Consider the following 17,638-nt stretch of genomic DNA (forward strand, 5'->3'; position numbering starts at 1 on the left):
AATGTACGTGGAAGATTGCAAGGTGCTTATTGCAAACATGTATTTGGTAATTTGCACTTTTTCGGGAACTCATTTTACGCATCGTTTGGGAGACTAGTTCTCCTAACTTGCAAAAAACAATCAGGTCGTTTAGTGTAATTTTAAAAATATTACAATGTTTCGAAGGGCGTGTGCTCAGGTTCGTTCGTTGCTGTATGTCGTAGGTTCCATCTAGTTTAATCACGATAACCAAGCCTCATTATAGCGCTAATGAAATTTCAAAACATTTGCTATAGCATAACGTATCTGTGAAAGGTTGCCATAAATGTTTAAATATTTTAGTCAGTCGTTGTTTATTATCGTTTAGAAGAATTCGTATAGAAGAAGAATTTCTTTTTCAGAGGAGCGATTTAATTATTAAACTGTCATTTGGTAGACCGTAACAAACCTCGTGAAACTATCCAATCTTTTGCTGACAACGTACAACTAGCGATACGCTTAAATATCAATTAAAAATCAAAAGGAATCGTGTTCGAGCCTCTTTAAATTAAATTGAATAAAGATTTTCCATCGCGTAATAAAATTATCCCCATGAAACTGGCGAATCTCTCAGACGAGAAGCACGAAGAAATCTTCGATGAACTTTTCTGAGAAAGGAGCTTCTGCCGATCCGAGGCAGCTTTATCAACTCGAATCGCGACTACGTCGACAGGGGTATCGGTTCGTGAAACCGTGTTCGATCCGAGATATCAGCGGCGCAGCCAATCTCCACGTGGAATACGAGACGCGAAAAAACGTACGTGACGCGAGAATGAGAAATATTCCGCGGCCCTCGTAAATCTGCCGCGTTTCCCGCTGCTCCTTCCGACGGGTACCCCGAAGGGAGCCACGGAAAGCATCCGTAAATCGGAATCGCGATCCCGTGCACTCTCACGCCTGGAGAATATTTTCCAGTTGGATGCAGTTCGCCGCGGTGACAGTTGTTTCTCGAAGGAAACTGCGATCGACCAGGCGATCTGCCGAGCGTGAAGTATCGTTTGATATTTTATCTCGCAACGTGACTGAGAAAACTTCTGTATTTACGGTGAAATCGACGCTTCCAGGTCGTTTTACAATTTTATTCGAATGTATTTCAGGTTCGTGTTAAGGTGGTACGAGGTCGAGTCGAGTTTGATGTTACTTTAGGTTTGTAGGTTTCGCGCCATTTGCCTACAAACTATTTCTTTCTTCCTTTGTGGAAGGTTTATGGTTATCGGAGGCTTCCTTTTCTCGTAGAAGAGCATATTCGAAGATTGAAATTCGATGTTCCGTATTAATGGTTCAAAAGTATGTCGTAAAATGATAGAATCGGTGCTTGGTTTGTACTTTAACCAGTGCAATCGTATTGTACGATATTCTAACTTCGCGTTTCCATACATCGAACATTGACATGGTGTAGAAATATGGGTGTGGAATTCGCAGCATACGATACTATCGTAACCTTACCCGTGTCGAAAGCTGCACCGATGCAATTGTTGCTGTTGCTGATGATGCTGGAGCGAGTGTTGAGGCGTCGACCTTGGCGTTCCCATAGGAGTAGGGCTTCCGGGGCTGGCGATGCCCTCCAAACCTCTGGATAACTTGAGCATTTCGGCGCCAAAGGCGTGAAGCGCGAACATCGCCGACGGCGGTGGTTCGCTTTCCGGAAGCCAGAGTTCGTGGGTGTCCAGCGTTGTCAGCTCGGTGTCTGTCGATGTACCGGAAGTGTGCTGCGGCGTACCGCCGCTTCCGGCCGAGCTTTTACTCAACAGGAACCGCTTCCAGGTCCCTCGTCTGTCTAAACCTATGGATGCGAAGAAAAGCCGGTTAATCAGAACTTTTTTTCTGCCCCAATGTATGACATGCAGATGTCTACGACTTTCTAAATCTTTATTTATCTTTATTTATTTAACAAGTATACGAAAAATAAGATTTCTTTATCGAGGATGACGATGATGTCGAGTTGGATGCTGATTGTGCGCTTGGATAACGCGAAATCGACGGAGGAATTGTTCAGTGTGGTCGATTTAGCTTCTAAAGGACTCGTATACGTTTCGTGGCAGAAGGATCGTCGACTGTTATGGCGTAAACTCGGCAGACGGGTGAAAATTAAGAGATGAGAAAATAAGAGATAAAATAAGAGATCAGAAACTACAGTCCTCTAGTTTCGTTTCTGAATCGGTTGATTTATGCTCGCCACTGCACCGCCTCTTTTGTATCCCGTGCCCTCGTGTCTGTATCGATTAATTCGGTCTGAACGATTATTCGGAAGCGTCCTTTTTAGCATACCGTGTCACGTCCGCAACTTGTGCATAATGGGCCACGATTTGCATGCCCTCGCGTACGTCGAAATTTCTTATCGTTGTCAACGAATGGGCGGCGCTGGATGCCGAAGGAGGCGAAAAGGAGCACCATGCTTTCGATTGGCGAAGAAAAATGTCGCGCGAGTTGCGCCAAACGACTGATCGACGGGGCTAAACGATCGTTTTTAATCCTTCGTCCATTTTCAACGTTGATGGAAGAGGCGGTTCGCTCTTCCCAGAGATAAATGTGACGCGCTCTCGTAAAAAGGGGTTAAGATAGAAAAAAATCGATTTTGACGTTTTCACGTCTCCTTTTTCTTTTCTTTTAACGGCCAAAGTGTATGTTCTTTGCAACGAGATCAACCCCGGTTTTCTCGAATAATTATCGAATACTTTGCAATTGAAGATTGGAATTATATGTCAATAACGAAAGCAGACAATCGTTCGTTGTATTTATTAAAGTTACGAAACGTCTTTAGAAAGTCTCTTTCTTCGTTTCGTCTTAACGTGTTTCTCGTTTTCACGTCAATCAAAAAGTATATTGATATATTAGCTGACTCGATATACGATGTTTCGAAATTGATGTATCGATCGTTCTTTTTTGGTACTGAAACACAGCATTCATTTGGCTCGAAAATACCAGTGTCACCCACTGCATATTTCAAAGCCAGATTTGTAATTTATTTCGTCCGATATAACCACGAATGTAGGATTCCCGGAGCTCGAAACGGTGCAACGTGGAGCAGGGATTGACAGTTAATTTCCTTCTTTCGATTCGGAAAAACAGTTGGTATGCATTTTAAAGCAATACGTTGCTGCAGAAATATTATCTAAGGGAAGAAATAAGTCATCTGGTTTTGCGCACGAATATTTGAAAACCGTACTCATCTTCGTTTCTCTAATCTAACCTACGTATCTACATTTTATATTAAATTAGAAAACATTTTGCATTGATCAACGTTTTCAATGAACGTAATATTATATTGTAAACTTTGTAGCTAATTATAATCTTCTTTTTCGCGATCGAAAAGAAAAGAATTCCAGTTACAGAGGAGACATTAAAGTCAGCTCCTGAATTAAACTTTGTTAAACTTGAAACCAGATTTGATTAAAGTAAATTAAACTCTAAATTAAAAACCGGCAACCATTTCTGTAGTTACCCTACAATCAAATGAAATTCTGTATATAGATGCTTAACTATTCTAAAACCTGACGAAAGTATTATAGATTCACTAGAAGGAATCTAGAGCGGCCTGATTTCTGACAGTTCTTAAAACGGCGCCTTTTGTTTCACCGACACTTTTGGCGCACGTTGCAAAACACGAACGATCAATTTGCAAGTGAAATCGGCCGATGCAAATGTTTCAGTCGAAAGAGGCGTCGTTTTGTGTCCCAATTTGCGCCACATAACCTCACGAAACTTTTCCAGCGTTCTTTGCAATTTTCTAGACTTTGCTCAACAACGACAGAAATCTCTCCCTTTTCCGTTAGAAAAATTGTCAATCTCCGGACTACTGTAACTTCGTGGGATAAAAAAAAGCCTACCACAAGTCTACCTGAGCTGATTCTAAAGAGTGCAGCCTCTATTTTTGTATCTCTAAACTAAATCTTTCAAAGATCTTTCCACGCTATAGCGGAATAAGCGACAAATTAAAGTTGCCTTTCGTTTTTGAAATTGTACGAATTCAAACTGTACGAAGTTTAACGAAGCTCTTTTGAAATTCGTTTTAGAATGACCTTGCAAGAGGAACTTTCTCTTGTCGTAGTGAAAAAAGTTAAAAATACCTAGAACTTCAAATACCTCGACGTACGAAAATATTAATATACGAAGAAGATATTAAATAGGACGTTTTAACGAAAGAAAGCAGCGTGTAGCTAACACGTAAATTCCCTAGTAATTCCCTAGAGACTTCATGCTGATAATTAGCGCGTCCCCTCGACAAACGATTTTTCTCACGAGCTCGTACCATTTTTTTCCCGTGACAGCGGAATCTCACTTTGGATGGCTCGAGGTAAGGGAAAGGGTTTAATTTCTTTCACGAAGGAAGCTGCGCCGTCGAACAAAGAGGCCGGCCAATCTATAGAACTCTTAATCGCAATCTCCGCCGAATCGCGCCAAGGCAAAGGCTGGGAAACGTTGCCGGATTACACCGAAATTCTCTGTAATACCCTCTCTCGGCAAGCTCCCCGACAGACACGAACGACACGGAGGCTATTCGCGTTTACGTTCCGTTCGATTCCCTCTGGCTTTGATTAAAAATCGCCCCTTCGCCACGAAAATGTTGTTATCGGTTCCGACTTTGATCCGAGATCAGACGAAATCGGCTAGGATTTTATCGTCTTTTTGCTCGTGATTCTCTTATTTCATTTTCATTTTCTTCTTCTTCCTCTCCATTCCACTTCTTTTTTTTTTTTCTTGTCTTTTTGTGTGCGAGCGTATGGTCGTGAATAGAAGCTTAGCTAACATCGATTGACAGAATGGTCGATTATTGAGAGCATTGATTAATGGAAAATTGAGGAATGATTCGTCGTAATAGAGGTCGACAGACAAGAATTTTTGGCATTTAGTTAATTTAATCGTAGCTCGCAAGTGAAACATCGTCGCGTAATCCTCATATAGGTCGAGGAAATTCTTTACTCGTGAAACTAAGATCTTTGTTATTTACTATCGCCCTGTACAACTTGTATTGTAGCGGAGAATCTAAAACGATTGCTAAGCTTCCAAGTTTTCCGTCGATAAGATATCTTCTTCGTCGGGTTTCGACGCGACATTTTTTACCTCCTTTTCTGTTCTTTTTTTTTTTCCTGTTTTTTCAATTAAAGAACATTTCGTTTTAAAATTTCGCTGTAAAAGCAGCGCGATAACTCGCTTTGTTAAGTTCAGACCCGGAGTAAGGGCGATAAAAAGTGTGGAGTACGCGAGACAATGCTCGAAAGTAAGTTTGACATTTCATTCTTTCGTTGAAACGCGAGGAAAAACTTCTTGTTTGTCGGGGATAATTCTGACACGTGGACGAGCAAAATGGAAATGATGTCTGGCGTCAGAGATGGAGGAAAATGGTTAATAATATTTGATCAGGGAAACGTGGGGGGATGATTCATGACGCAATGCCAACGCTATAGATAGAACGAACCCGTAATAATGACAAAGGATGCGTGGAAATTTTATATTGTTGCGTGACTCTCATAAAACAAATTGCAATATCTCCTGTGTTATTTTATTACTTTTATTGTTACTGGATTATTTCCCATATTTCCTCCTATTTGCTTTTAAATAATATGTTTTATCTTTTGTTTATACGTGTGAATACAATTTATTAATAGCAATTAAAACGACAAACAGACTGTTTAAATGTCAGAGTATAAACCTTCGATTTTCTATCTTTCGTTTCTATTGTCGCGTACCACTGAACGATACTTCGGTCGAAGATTATAGCTTTGCAGAAGCTGTCTGATCGTTTAACGTTAGAGATTCGTCGACGCGCGAACGTGCCGAACGTTGACGCGTTCCCTTCGAAACGATGAAATATCGTCGACGTAACGTTCTGTCTTTTTACGCTTACGTTTGTTCGTTTGCAGTGGGGCGAACTGCGAAATTCAACGTGCTCCGGTTTCACGATTTTGCAAATTTTTACACGCGTTAGATGGCAAACAGCAAGAGAAGCAAAGCTCAACGGTATTGCTGACAGCTTGGTAATTTAGATTTACATTGAAAATACATCCGTACGATACAGCGAAGCATAGCTTTTATTCGACAAATTGAAATATTTATTTTATTGGATTTTTATCGAATCTGTTCGACAAGTGAAATGTTAGTTCGGTAAACTTAACTCGTAAATATCAATATGCAGCATAAATATCATCTTGCTGTGTGTCGTATTAATTCGTACTTTATATCTCCCGTATTTCTCCTATTAATTCACCTTTCCCGTATTTACCATGTTAATTCATATTTTTATAATACAGCGATGTTACAGCGATGCAAATAGGAACTTTGACAGTTTGAATCAACAGTTTCAAAATGGTATCCTTTAGCTTCATAATTATCAAGTTTCAATTTCGATCTCTACCGCAAAATATGTTTTAGTAGCTTTAAATTCTTCTTATACTAATAGATAAAGGTTTACGTTAATAAATATAAGAAACTATCTTACGAAAAGTAGTAGGAAATTGATGTGCATCTCTCGAATCCTCAGCTCGTACTCGATACATCTATGACATGTTAATACAACATTTTTGTCTTGTTCTTGTACGTTTTGATATCGAACAAGTCGTTTAATCGCTGCACTGTCAATTTTACGAATTTTCTAGTAATTTTCAAACGATATTAATTTTCATTGCACTCGTAACATATGTTTAAAGAAACTGAAGGATTCGCAAAGTTCGTTTTTCTTTTTCATTTCTTTTCTCCTTTCTTTTGTTTTTTTTTCTTTTTTTTTTTTTAAGTAACTTTCCAATCTCGAAACTTCATAATATGAAATCTAATACTTTCCTTTACTTCATCGTTCGCTTGCTCGAACCGAACTTGCCAAGATACACGAACTTTCTCTTTTAATACCGACATTATAGAAGCACTTCACATTCCATTGCTTTACTGCTCGTTCGAAGAATTTCCAGAGGCTTTTGTAAATAACAGGACAGAAAAGAGTTACTACATAAACTTTCCTCCTACGAATTACTTCTTCTCCGGTAGATCGATTCGATAGTTCCATTTGAAAATCGATAACCTGCAGCCAGTCGGCCAACTTCTTCGAAATACATAATCGGTTAACCATAAGCAACAGGCAGTCACGTAGAAACTTCTGGCCTTTTACAAGCATTAAAACTTCTTTCTTGGCCGTAGCTAAATCTGTTTTCTCCACTCTCGAAACAAATAATTGCACAGGTTCCCGTTTTTTTGCAAATAACGCGTTTATTATAAGCAAAACCTTTGTAAACTTCTACGTACAGAAAAATATTGGAATTTTAGACGCTTGGAAGTTAAAGTTAAAGGGGACGAACTTTCCAAGAACCTGTCAAAGCACTGTGATACTGGATCTCGCTTATCGTCTTATCTTTGATCTTACAGTTCGCTTAGTATACTTCGGAATAAGTAATTCAACTCAAACGTTTGTTAATCAATCTTTATTTTTTTTTCCTTTTTTTTTTTTTTTTTGCGTACATTGTCAGGACCTTTTTTATTTTCGAGCGAATACATTCTCGAAAGACTTGAATTAATTTTATGTTTATTAAAAAGTATCGAACGAAATTCATATTCGAAGCATATCATTTTTGTCTGTTTCCACATCTTTTTCGAAGCTCTCCCATATTAAGAGCGTAGGATCGTTCGTATTGGATATTTGAAATAATTTTTACCACAATTTAGATAACTTGGATGATAGAAAATTGAACGTCCTTCGCAAATTGATATTTATTTCTTCGTATGTAAATAACCGCGTGATAATAGCAAAATTTTTACGTCTTCTTCATCGAATTCCTGTCTCTGTACGTATAACGTAAACGTAAATACGATAGAGAATCGCACGACGTGTAAAAAGATATGCAGATGGGGAGGGAATCATAGTACTCAGGAATGACGAGAAATTTAGAAATTAAAAAGACACAAAGGAGACAGTAAATGAATCGGTTTACGGATATGAGCGGAGTGCGTTGAAACGGGTGTCGTGGAATGATGGAATCGCGAATGTAGTGGGTCAGTGTACCTGATAATACACTAACCTCCCGAGGGTGGGCCCTGTGGGCCACCCAGCCATCCGGAGGACCAACCTGCAGTTCCTCCTATATTCTGTTGCTGCTTCGCCAACAGTCTGACTGTCAAAGCGTACGTAAGCAACATCACGCCCAGTGGTATGTAAAAGCAGATTATGCTGCCGATCAACTTGTACAGAGGATCCGGTATTTGACACGCGCCGTTCACCAGCACGGAGTCGTCTTCCTGAAACATCGGTATACAGGATTATGCACTTAGTGTCGCGACATTTCACGTTTAACTTTATCTTTCCATTTTATATGGTGTCTTTCTTTTTTTTTCTTTTTTTAAGAGAAGTTGGACATTAGCGGTTTGGTTATTTATTAATTTTTTTATATTATCGTGTTATATATGGAAAACGACGCAGAGGATGTTTCTACGTGTGTCGTGGTATCTGTTACGGATCTAAGGATTATTTGGAACCCCACAAATTTTTTCGTTACCATCGTGTTACTCCGAGATTTTTAAAGTACCTGGAATGTCGTAAACATCGTTGCAATTCCATTCGCAACTAACACACGGTGCTAGCAACGAGCGTCTCGATTTATCTTCGCGTTACGTTGAACCGTGTAATCCACGAATTTCCAAATTTCTCGTCGAAATGCCCGTGAGCCCGATCAAAGGACAGCCACGTTTCCATTTCACCGTAGATTCGCAACAAATACATTCCTCGCAATCTACTCGCTCGTGACGAGATTCGCATCAATATACGGCGAATAGATTGCTCGCAGTCTACTCGCTCGTGACGAGATTCGGCCCGATTCAGAATGAATAGATTCCTCGCGACCTAACAGCTCCATCCAAACCACGCAATTACGTCAAAAACAACCTTGAAACTGTATGATCGATGAATCTCGCGAATGCATTATCTCAACGAACCATACATCATCTCTCATCCGGTATATAAATCAGTTAATGGAGAGCTTTGTTATTTTTGTTGCAGAACACCGGAGCAATGTCCCAGTGTAGTTTCGTTGCTGGCGGAAAGCTACAATCCTCACGTGAGATACGGCGCAGCGATGGCCTTGGGAATAGCGTGCGCTGGCACAGGCTTGAAGGAGGCCATAGCTCTGTTGGATCCTATGACGAACGATTCGGTGAACTTCGTTCGTCAGGGTGCTCTGATCGCGTCTGCGATGATCTTGATCCAGCAAACCGAGGCGACGTGTGCTCGCGTCAAAGATTTCAGGGCGTTGTACGCGAAGGTCGTCGTGGACAAACACGAGGACGTAATGGCGAAGTTCGGCGCTATCTTGGCCCAGGGTATCATCGACGCTGGTGAGTTAACTTTTGAAGCGACGTTCATTCTCTTTCGTACGTTGTTACCATCTTAGATCGCGGATGTTCGTGCGAGTTCAGATTTTTATGGACGCAATTGGAGAAATGAAACGCGAGCAGAGATTTGTTCTGCGTGTTAGATACTATAGCGAGAATTATAATATATCTTCGTAGGTCCTCGCGTTTTTAAATTTCCCACAGGCGCAAAGATATCCGCGGTCTACTTAAATTTCGTTCTCATCTTTGTTTCACAACGACTTCGAATCGTTTTTGAACATGAAAGCGCAACGTACAAATGGGCACGCAATATGAGAGAATTTATAAAATATCCAAAGTATAGTGCTTTCTATGATAACGGGTAGGTAATGCAATGTTCTATCGAGATTCTAATTGCTTAATTATGCTGTGAAAATTATGAATTTGCGTAGAAGTCCGCAGTGTACGTATCGCGTAGACAAGGACTCGGTCCGATTTTTCTCAAACTTGAGAAATTTTGCCAACGATAGGGAGATACGATTCGGCGAAGAATCAGCCGATGAAAGGGCTAGGGTGAAATTGGACGATACTCGATAAGTCTTCTTAGCACGGAAATATAATACAGATGGGCGATCAAAGGTTCTTATTACGAAGCTTGTCCTTTCGTCGACGGGAAATAGCGAAATCGAAACTTCTCCGTTTATCGTTGTAGCGTTGCTTGTTGCGACGTTGTTTGAGGGATAAGTTGCAAGCTGATCGCTTCCTTTTGAAGTGTCTGATACGTTCGATGTGTCTGGATGATTGCGGATTTGTTTTACCGCAGTCCAGCTTATTTTTCAGTTCCGATGCTTTCGATATCGTCGAACAACCGAGTTACGAGTCTCTTTGTAACGCGAAGAAATAGTTTTTTGGTAATGAAAGCTCTCAAGCGGAATATTATTCGAAAGAAATATTGCAAGTCTTTTATAACGTAATGCAGAAATTTATTAAAATTTATGATACGGGGCGACTTTCGTTTTAAAACGTGAAACGTAAGTGACAATTTTACGTATTGGACTTCGAGAAACGTGTTTTTTACAACAGCGCACCTTCGTACAAACGTGAAACAAAGTCTGTGAAATGTCGCGGTGTTTATCTCAACAGAACAAAATGGATCGACAGAATAATATAAAACAAAGAACGTTGTGCGTCTATTATTTCCTCATAAAACGAAGGAAACTTTTCGGACAACCTAATAATTTATCAAGGGAACTAGTTAGTGTATCGTGGTGCACAATGGAACGAGAAAGAAGATTCAAGTTGTACGAGTTACGTGTAACAATTGCCCATTATTATTGCAAATGTATTATTGCCACTAAAAGTCTAAATATATGCGAAACGGATTCTCAATCTTTATTTTAAACAATAATGGAGCGAAATAGTTCAACTAGGGAATTACACTTGAAGAAGTTGAGTCATAAATTTGATCAAGACAGGCGAACTAATTAACTTGTCCACCGTGTTTCCCCTGCAAATGTGTAATTTATCGCCTGCAGGTAAGGCAATAGCAATTATTTAAACATCTTTTAATTGCTTATTAATGGAATGCGAACGTTCGTAATGAATTTATGAGAGGTTTAAAGGCTGCAAAAATACACAGCATGTACACACTGTACGATAGGTCCGCTATTTATTGCATTAGATTGTAACATATTAAACGTGCAATCTTGAACACGTTCTTCGTATCCACGACGTAAGGCGTAGAATATAAATTGAATTGAAAAATTCTGAAATTAAGCGATCTATTTTCTAATCACTTTATAACCCAACGATATCGTAAGATAACATTCTAAACTTCAAAATAACGAATATACCTACAAAAGCAATACCTACTTATCGAATTATCGCGCGATGAAACCGAGATGGTATTAAACGTGTTAGTTTATGAAAAAAGACGAGTGATAAAATTGTAATAGTCAGTGTATATTAAAATCACTTCAAGTACAAGTATAGAGATAGTGTATGTCGGTTGTAATCGTCGCTCTAAACACTCTCCCACCTAAAGAACATGTTCGTTTATTTATATCGACCAGTGAACTTAGAAAAAGTTCAAATGTGGTTCCTTTTGACGATTACTCATAACGGCGATAATATTTTTGTCCGAAGTTCGTTTATTCTTGAAGCTCGCGAATGAAAACAACGTTGACACTCCAAAGCACAACAATATGAGTCACTGCCTACGCTACGAAACGATTCAATATCTTTTGCACGAGAAAAAATTTTGAAAAACCACCGCGACAAAGTTGAATATCTCGAGCGTTACGATACATTTATTTATTTATTAAACAGAGAGAATCTTTGGCTAGGCCCCATTTCCTCGATGCTCATAAAAATATGAATTTGCATATTCAATATTCGCTTGTACGTAAGAATGATAATGATTCCAGGTGGCCGAAACGTGACGGTATCGCTGCAATCAAGAACAGGTCACACGAACATGCTGGCAGTGGTCGGTGCATTAGTATTCACACAGTATTGGTATTGGTTCCCATTGGCCCATTGCTTGGCTCTGGCCTTTACTCCGACTTGTATAATTGCTCTGAACGCTCAACTAAAGATGCCAAAGCTGGAAATTCGTTCGAATGCCAGACCAAGCGTCTATGCCTATCCCGCGCCGCTCGAAGAAAAGAAACGCGAGGAAAGGGAGAAGATCACGACCGCTGTCCTCAGCATCGCTGCCAGAGCTCGTAGACGCGAATCCGAAAGGCGTGCTCGCGATTCTCACGAAAAAATGGAAGTGGTGAGTTTGAACAATTTTCTCGAATATTTCGTCCTTCAGTCGTCGAGTGGTTGTCGTATTGTCAACATTGATCGGGTTCGTAGAGTCACGAGCGAGAGGTTGAGAGAGGGGATCGCAAGTGGGAAAATTTCCAAGTTGAGAAATTAGTGGACGAAACTAAACTTAAATATCAAAGTGCTACTTAAAATATTAAAATACGTAAGATATATTGTATGTATTTTTAAAGGCTTAAAGTTCTGGATAAATAAAACTCTCGTACATGCTTTGCGGTGCTTATCTGGTTTTTAAAAAACGATGCACTTGTATCCCACTTCTCCACTAAGCCCTCAAACAGTCTCGCAGATATCTTTGATAAATCTCAGAACTCTTCACAATTTTCCTTCCTCTCGTCTCGCTTATGCGATGTTACCTCCGCTCCTTGCACGATTTTCTTTCCAGATAATCGTAACTGATTATCTCTCCGGGTCATCCGTTTTCCTAGAGCGAAGACCAATCTCTTAACGCACTGACTCGCCGCAAAGCCAGATAAACGATGCTTCCACAGGCTGGAATTGCCTGCTTCTTTTTTTATTTTCATCGTTTAATGTTTAATCGCAGGATCCGCCAGAGACTGCGAAGGAGACTGTCGAGGCGGCGGCCAAGGAGAAAGAAGAGAAGAAGAAAGAGAAGGAGTCAGCGAAGGAAATGAAAGAAACGAAGGAAAAGGCCGAGAAGAAGGGCAAGGACGAGGCTGAGAAGACGACAGAGAAGGAGAAGAAGGAAGCTGAGCCTAACTTCGAGATCCTTCAGAATCCGGCTCGCGTGCTGAGACAGCAGCTGAAGGTGATACAGTTGGTAGAGGGTAGTCATTACACTTCTGTCAAGGACATTCAGATCGGCGGCATCGTCATGGTGAAACACATTCAATCGGATACCGAAGAGGAACTCGTGGAACCAGTTGCCGGTAAGTCGATACGTTTTAAAGAAATTGTTGCTTTGCGATGACACAAATTATTTTTGTCTTTATATATAAATTAAGTTACGTGTTAGGGAAAAGTAATTAAAGAAGGATTTGAACGAAGAATACATTTCTGTTGCAACGTATCGAAAATGTAGCAAAATGGAAATTATTTCAAGAGGATATATAACGGTACGCATTCGTAAAATACCAATTTAAACGTATTTACTGTTTATCACGAGTAACAACAGATACAACGATGAACATAAGAATAAGTATGATGTAACGAATGTTTGACATAATTGTCCAAGAGTTTGACAATTCGATCGACGAGTTAACTCATCTTCCACGGTTATCGGGTTATACGTTGTTATACTTTGAAAATTACATTTCTCCTTCATTCACATTCTCGCTGACATAGTTCTAAGTTAGGAGATTCTTCCCTCTTCTGTTCCTCGGAAGAAAATTTTCCACCGATAAATGTCAAGAGACCTTCGCACGAAACAGGCAAAGCGAATTTCAATATTTGTCTGGTGAATAAGAACTTTGTAAAATCCAAAAGGTAGATATTTTGCCTACAAAATGTCTCACACAGTTTTCCAACGATCAGAACTGAGAAACTCGTTCCTGGAATTTCTTAATCGATAGACGAGCTTTCTGAAAGTCAAACTCATCAACTATACTTTTTGCGTCTCAAATTTTCTTTGCTTGTAAAAATTATCGCAGAAAGCCAATTACTGTCTTGTCGTTAGTTAGTTGTCCGTAGCGCTCGCCGAACTGATTCGCTTTTCGAAAAAGCTTATCGTCGCTTTGGGTTCGATTATGGTCGTTATGTTTCAGCTTATGGCCCTCATCCGGAAGAAGAGCAAGAAGCGGAACCTCCAGAGCCATTCGAATATACCGAAGATTAAATGGCGTGTGGTAGAAATTCTTCTTGTAGCTCCATCGACGCAACACGGGTCATTTGTTCACGCTACGCACTGTAGTTCACTGTTGATAGAAGCAACACGGGAAAAATACTATGGCCATTTCCTCTCCATTTTATGTAACGCCTACGGCGACACCTCCTATCTCTTATTTTTGTATAGTTAATTTTATCATCGTTAAGCAGCAAATTCTTGACATCGTTTACCATATACGGTTTACAACTGCTGTTTCATTCGAGTTTTAATAAATATATTATTTGGTCTAATCGCATATACGTGTATGTGTTATTAATCCAAAGCTCGTGCTCGTTTTAATATGACCGAAAATTGCGGAAAAATGCGCGTACGAGAGAATTCTGTGGATAGTTGTATAAATTTTCAGTCAGAGATTTTGTTCGTTCGCGCGTTAACTTCGTGCTAAATTTCCATAGTTTTTTAAGTAAATGTATTGCAAAGTTCAAAGCAACTTTTTGAAAAATCTCGGAATTTTTTTCACTCTCGCTATATGAATAGAGGATTGAAAGCTGAGGATTTAACTTTACATAGATTCTTTTTGCAGCCAGTTTTACGTTGTACGCAATTCTTGGCACGCAGGTTTTACGTTTAGCAAACATTTACAGGACTTTTTTAATTATTTTAGTACATACAAAGGATCTACGATACGTTTTATGAAATAAACGAAGATAATTTTAATAATTCACCTCGTAATTAATAATGAAACGAAATTAACGATTAATAAAAGAAAGTTTCTGATGAATAATTTCTACCGTAACAATATTTTAACAATTTCTTAAAGTAAAGCATTAAAAGGTAAGTAGATTTTACAAAATTTTCACGTAATACTTCCATTATTACTTATTCTATCTTTATTGCATGTATTATCTTTTCTGTTGTTCATCGTGGACTATCTTCAATAATCTCTTTTAAAATGGCATTTCGATATGATATTTTCCGGCTTTTCTGCCGACTTATCTTCGAACGTAATATTATGACTCTTGAATTCGACAAATCAACATTTACATAAGCTTCTTCAAGCGGTGAATTTATATTTTCAGCAGCTGTTACGATACGCTTTCAAAGTCGAAACTCATAAAAAAGTTACGCCAGTATCCCGTTGATTCATGACGTCGAATAATGAAGTTCTAACAACTTTATTTTAAATCTTCTAAATATTCAACAGCCGTGCATTGTATTGAATTTTTTCCTCTCCTTTAACCAGCTTATATTAATCAAATATCTGGCAAAATTTTCGAATACGATTAAACTTTCCGCAAATAAAATTTCATATGCACGAAAGTAATATGTATGATGATATACGCTATATTGCATTTGCCATTATACCATCTAGATTATTTTCTTCTCAAGGTTACATATCCCCAAGTTAACGATTCTGCTGCACGATTTTTAGCGCGAACCTTGCCGGCTAAATTAAATAGTTAAAAAGCGAAGAATAAATTAGAGATAGTGCTCCATTTTTCGAATTTTACTTCGTTGATCCAAATATTTGTTTGTCGCGTGACTGCATTCCAAGAACTTACGCTTTCGAGCATAGCACACGTACATACACATACAACAGCAATTTTCTATAAAGATAGCAGAATCCTGAGTTGACCTTTTTCGAACTAGCTCTACGTTCTATAGAATACATAATACGTACTGGTCTGATCGTTTGGTCGATACTGTATTTCATTATACGAGCCAGAAGCCACATTGAACAGCTCCATAAATCGAAACACTGCGATAAATGAGCTTATAGAAAAGAGCGATCCGTTTCTTGGAAATGGATTTATTAATCGTTTACCTAATTAATGAATTAGAAGAATTAATAAAAGAAAATGGAGTCGATCAATTTAGATAATACGTGCGTTAATACGTTAAAGTGGACAGATGTAATATCGTTCTAATTACAGTACCAATTGCATTAATTCTGACATACTTCGTACAGTAATTTAAATAGATGTTCCGATAACTTCACGGAAAAACGAGAAACGAGATTGGTATCAGGAACGATTGATCGGATCACGCGAGATTTCTTTCTAAAAAAAAAAAAAAAAAGAAAACATCGCGATTCATCTATCCGCCCCTTTATCGATATTCTTCTCTTCGACGAGATATTGGCGTGTCGTATAGAGCGATTGACGAATACCTTCATCCGTAACCTCCATCCAAAGCGATCGACTCAACGTTCATCGAACAGTCGGGAAACGAGCGAACATGCCGTTTGAATTCGTGACTCCGTGAGAGCTCTAAACGAGGGTTAGTATCTGCGAGGAAAGAGGCGTGTTCTCGTGGAATAAAAGAGCTCGCTTCATTGTCAGTCACTGATGACAAGACACTGGTCAATCAAACTGCTGGAACCAGTGTTTGTACGCGGTTCCGTGGAACTTCGTTTATCGACGCGCGATGGTGGTTCATTAAATGAGATAATCGGAGGTGAAATAAGATTTATAATTTGGGTTGGCTACTAAGTGATCGCGGATTTTGTCAATATTCTGCAATCACATAGTTGCCAACCCAATAGAATACAGAGAAGAAAAATGTGGCTTGTAGTTTCATTTTCTACTTATCCTATTCGTTTCCTTATCGAGTTTTTATTAAAATTTGACGAAGAAACTTTCCGAACGATCATGAGAAATACAGTTACGTATAGAGGAAAGCGATAAATGATATATCTTGATGCTTGAATTAAACTGACAAGATCAGAACAGGGGCTCGATTGAACTTTTGTAAAAGTTGGATAAAAGATATTAGTAAATAGATAATATTTATAGCGTATATAACAGGCCATTTCAAAATGTGTAGTACTGTACATTTCATGGAATAAGTTATTATTTTAAAAAATTGAACGTTGATTGAAAGATCTCTTTTCATTTATAATATCAAGCTTGTTTACCTATAACCTTTTACTACGTACACGGAAAATGATAGTCTCGATCGAGGCATACTCTCTCGTCCTATTCTATTTCTCTTTTGTCCCTGCTATTATGAAATTCACTATATCCGTCGGTACATTTCCAACCAATTTTTTATCAAACATCGATGAAATTTGATACGCAATCACTGGATTCATTTCACTTCTACCTAAATTGTTTTACCGTCAACGAATCCGAGTCTATTAAAAACAGAGGGTACAATAATATCAATTTCTATAATAGAACGAAAAAGATTTGAACGTTTTGCACACAGTATTTCATTTCATATAGGAAATGAATTTTGAAATGGATAAATTTTTATTTTCTAACGCTTTTTGTAATTCTTAACTGGGTCAGACAAATTATAACTATCCTTTCGATTGTTGCTTTTCTGTTTTTAACGCATTTTTTTTTTTTTTTTTTTTTTAAATTTGCTGTACATCCCGAATATACGTACATTTGCTATTGCACGTTTATATTTACAAATTTTTACATTAGCAAAGCTTACATTTCCTGTCGTACTTAGATTTATAAAAATTGAAAATTAAAATTAACGCTACAACTCATTTACAGTAATTAATTTTCAGTTCCATGGTTGAATTCTTTCGAATTCTTTTAAATAATATAACAGACAGTTAACAGAGCGATAGATCATAGCTGTCGTCACTCGACTCAAAATCTGCAATAAATATTCTATAACATTTTAATTTTTGTTTTCGAATATGAAACGTGAAAAGAACGCAAGAATTTCAAATTAATGTTTAAAAGAATATCGGTAAAA

The 17,638-nt window shown here is 38.5% G+C and overlaps 2 protein-coding genes across 3 annotated transcripts in view; one reads left to right on the forward strand and one right to left on the reverse strand.

The window, feature by feature from the left end:
• The window catches only part of Rpn2 (Regulatory particle non-ATPase 2), an 86,954-nt gene extending 72,738 nt beyond the window's left edge, over positions 1–14,216 (forward strand). Inside the window, exons 11-14 of the mRNA XM_072001889.1 lie at positions 8,993–9,327; positions 11,730–12,082; positions 12,680–13,025; positions 13,860–14,216. Of these exons, the coding sequence (XP_071857990.1) occupies positions 8,993–9,327; positions 11,730–12,082; positions 12,680–13,025; positions 13,860–13,930 (1,105 nt within the window). The 3' untranslated portion in view covers positions 13,931–14,216. The remainder of the gene's footprint in view (positions 1–8,992; positions 9,328–11,729; positions 12,083–12,679; positions 13,026–13,859) is intronic.
• 5-ht2b (5-hydroxytryptamine receptor 2B) overlaps positions 1–17,638 on the reverse strand; it is a 123,805-nt gene that overhangs the window by 9,943 nt on the left and 96,224 nt on the right. For both annotated transcript variants that reach the window (XM_072001892.1, XM_072001891.1), the window contains exons 4-5: positions 8,019–8,235; positions 1,465–1,801 (exon numbers count right to left, since the gene is read on the reverse strand). In XM_072001892.1, coding sequence (XP_071857993.1) covers positions 1,465–1,801; positions 8,019–8,235 — 554 coding nt within the window. The remainder of the gene's footprint in view (positions 1–1,464; positions 1,802–8,018; positions 8,236–17,638) is intronic.

This window comes from Bombus fervidus, chromosome 4 (genome assembly GCF_041682495.2).
Source record: "Bombus fervidus isolate BK054 chromosome 4, iyBomFerv1, whole genome shotgun sequence".
In the NCBI taxonomy this organism is placed as follows: Eukaryota; Metazoa; Arthropoda; class Insecta; order Hymenoptera; family Apidae; genus Bombus; species Bombus fervidus.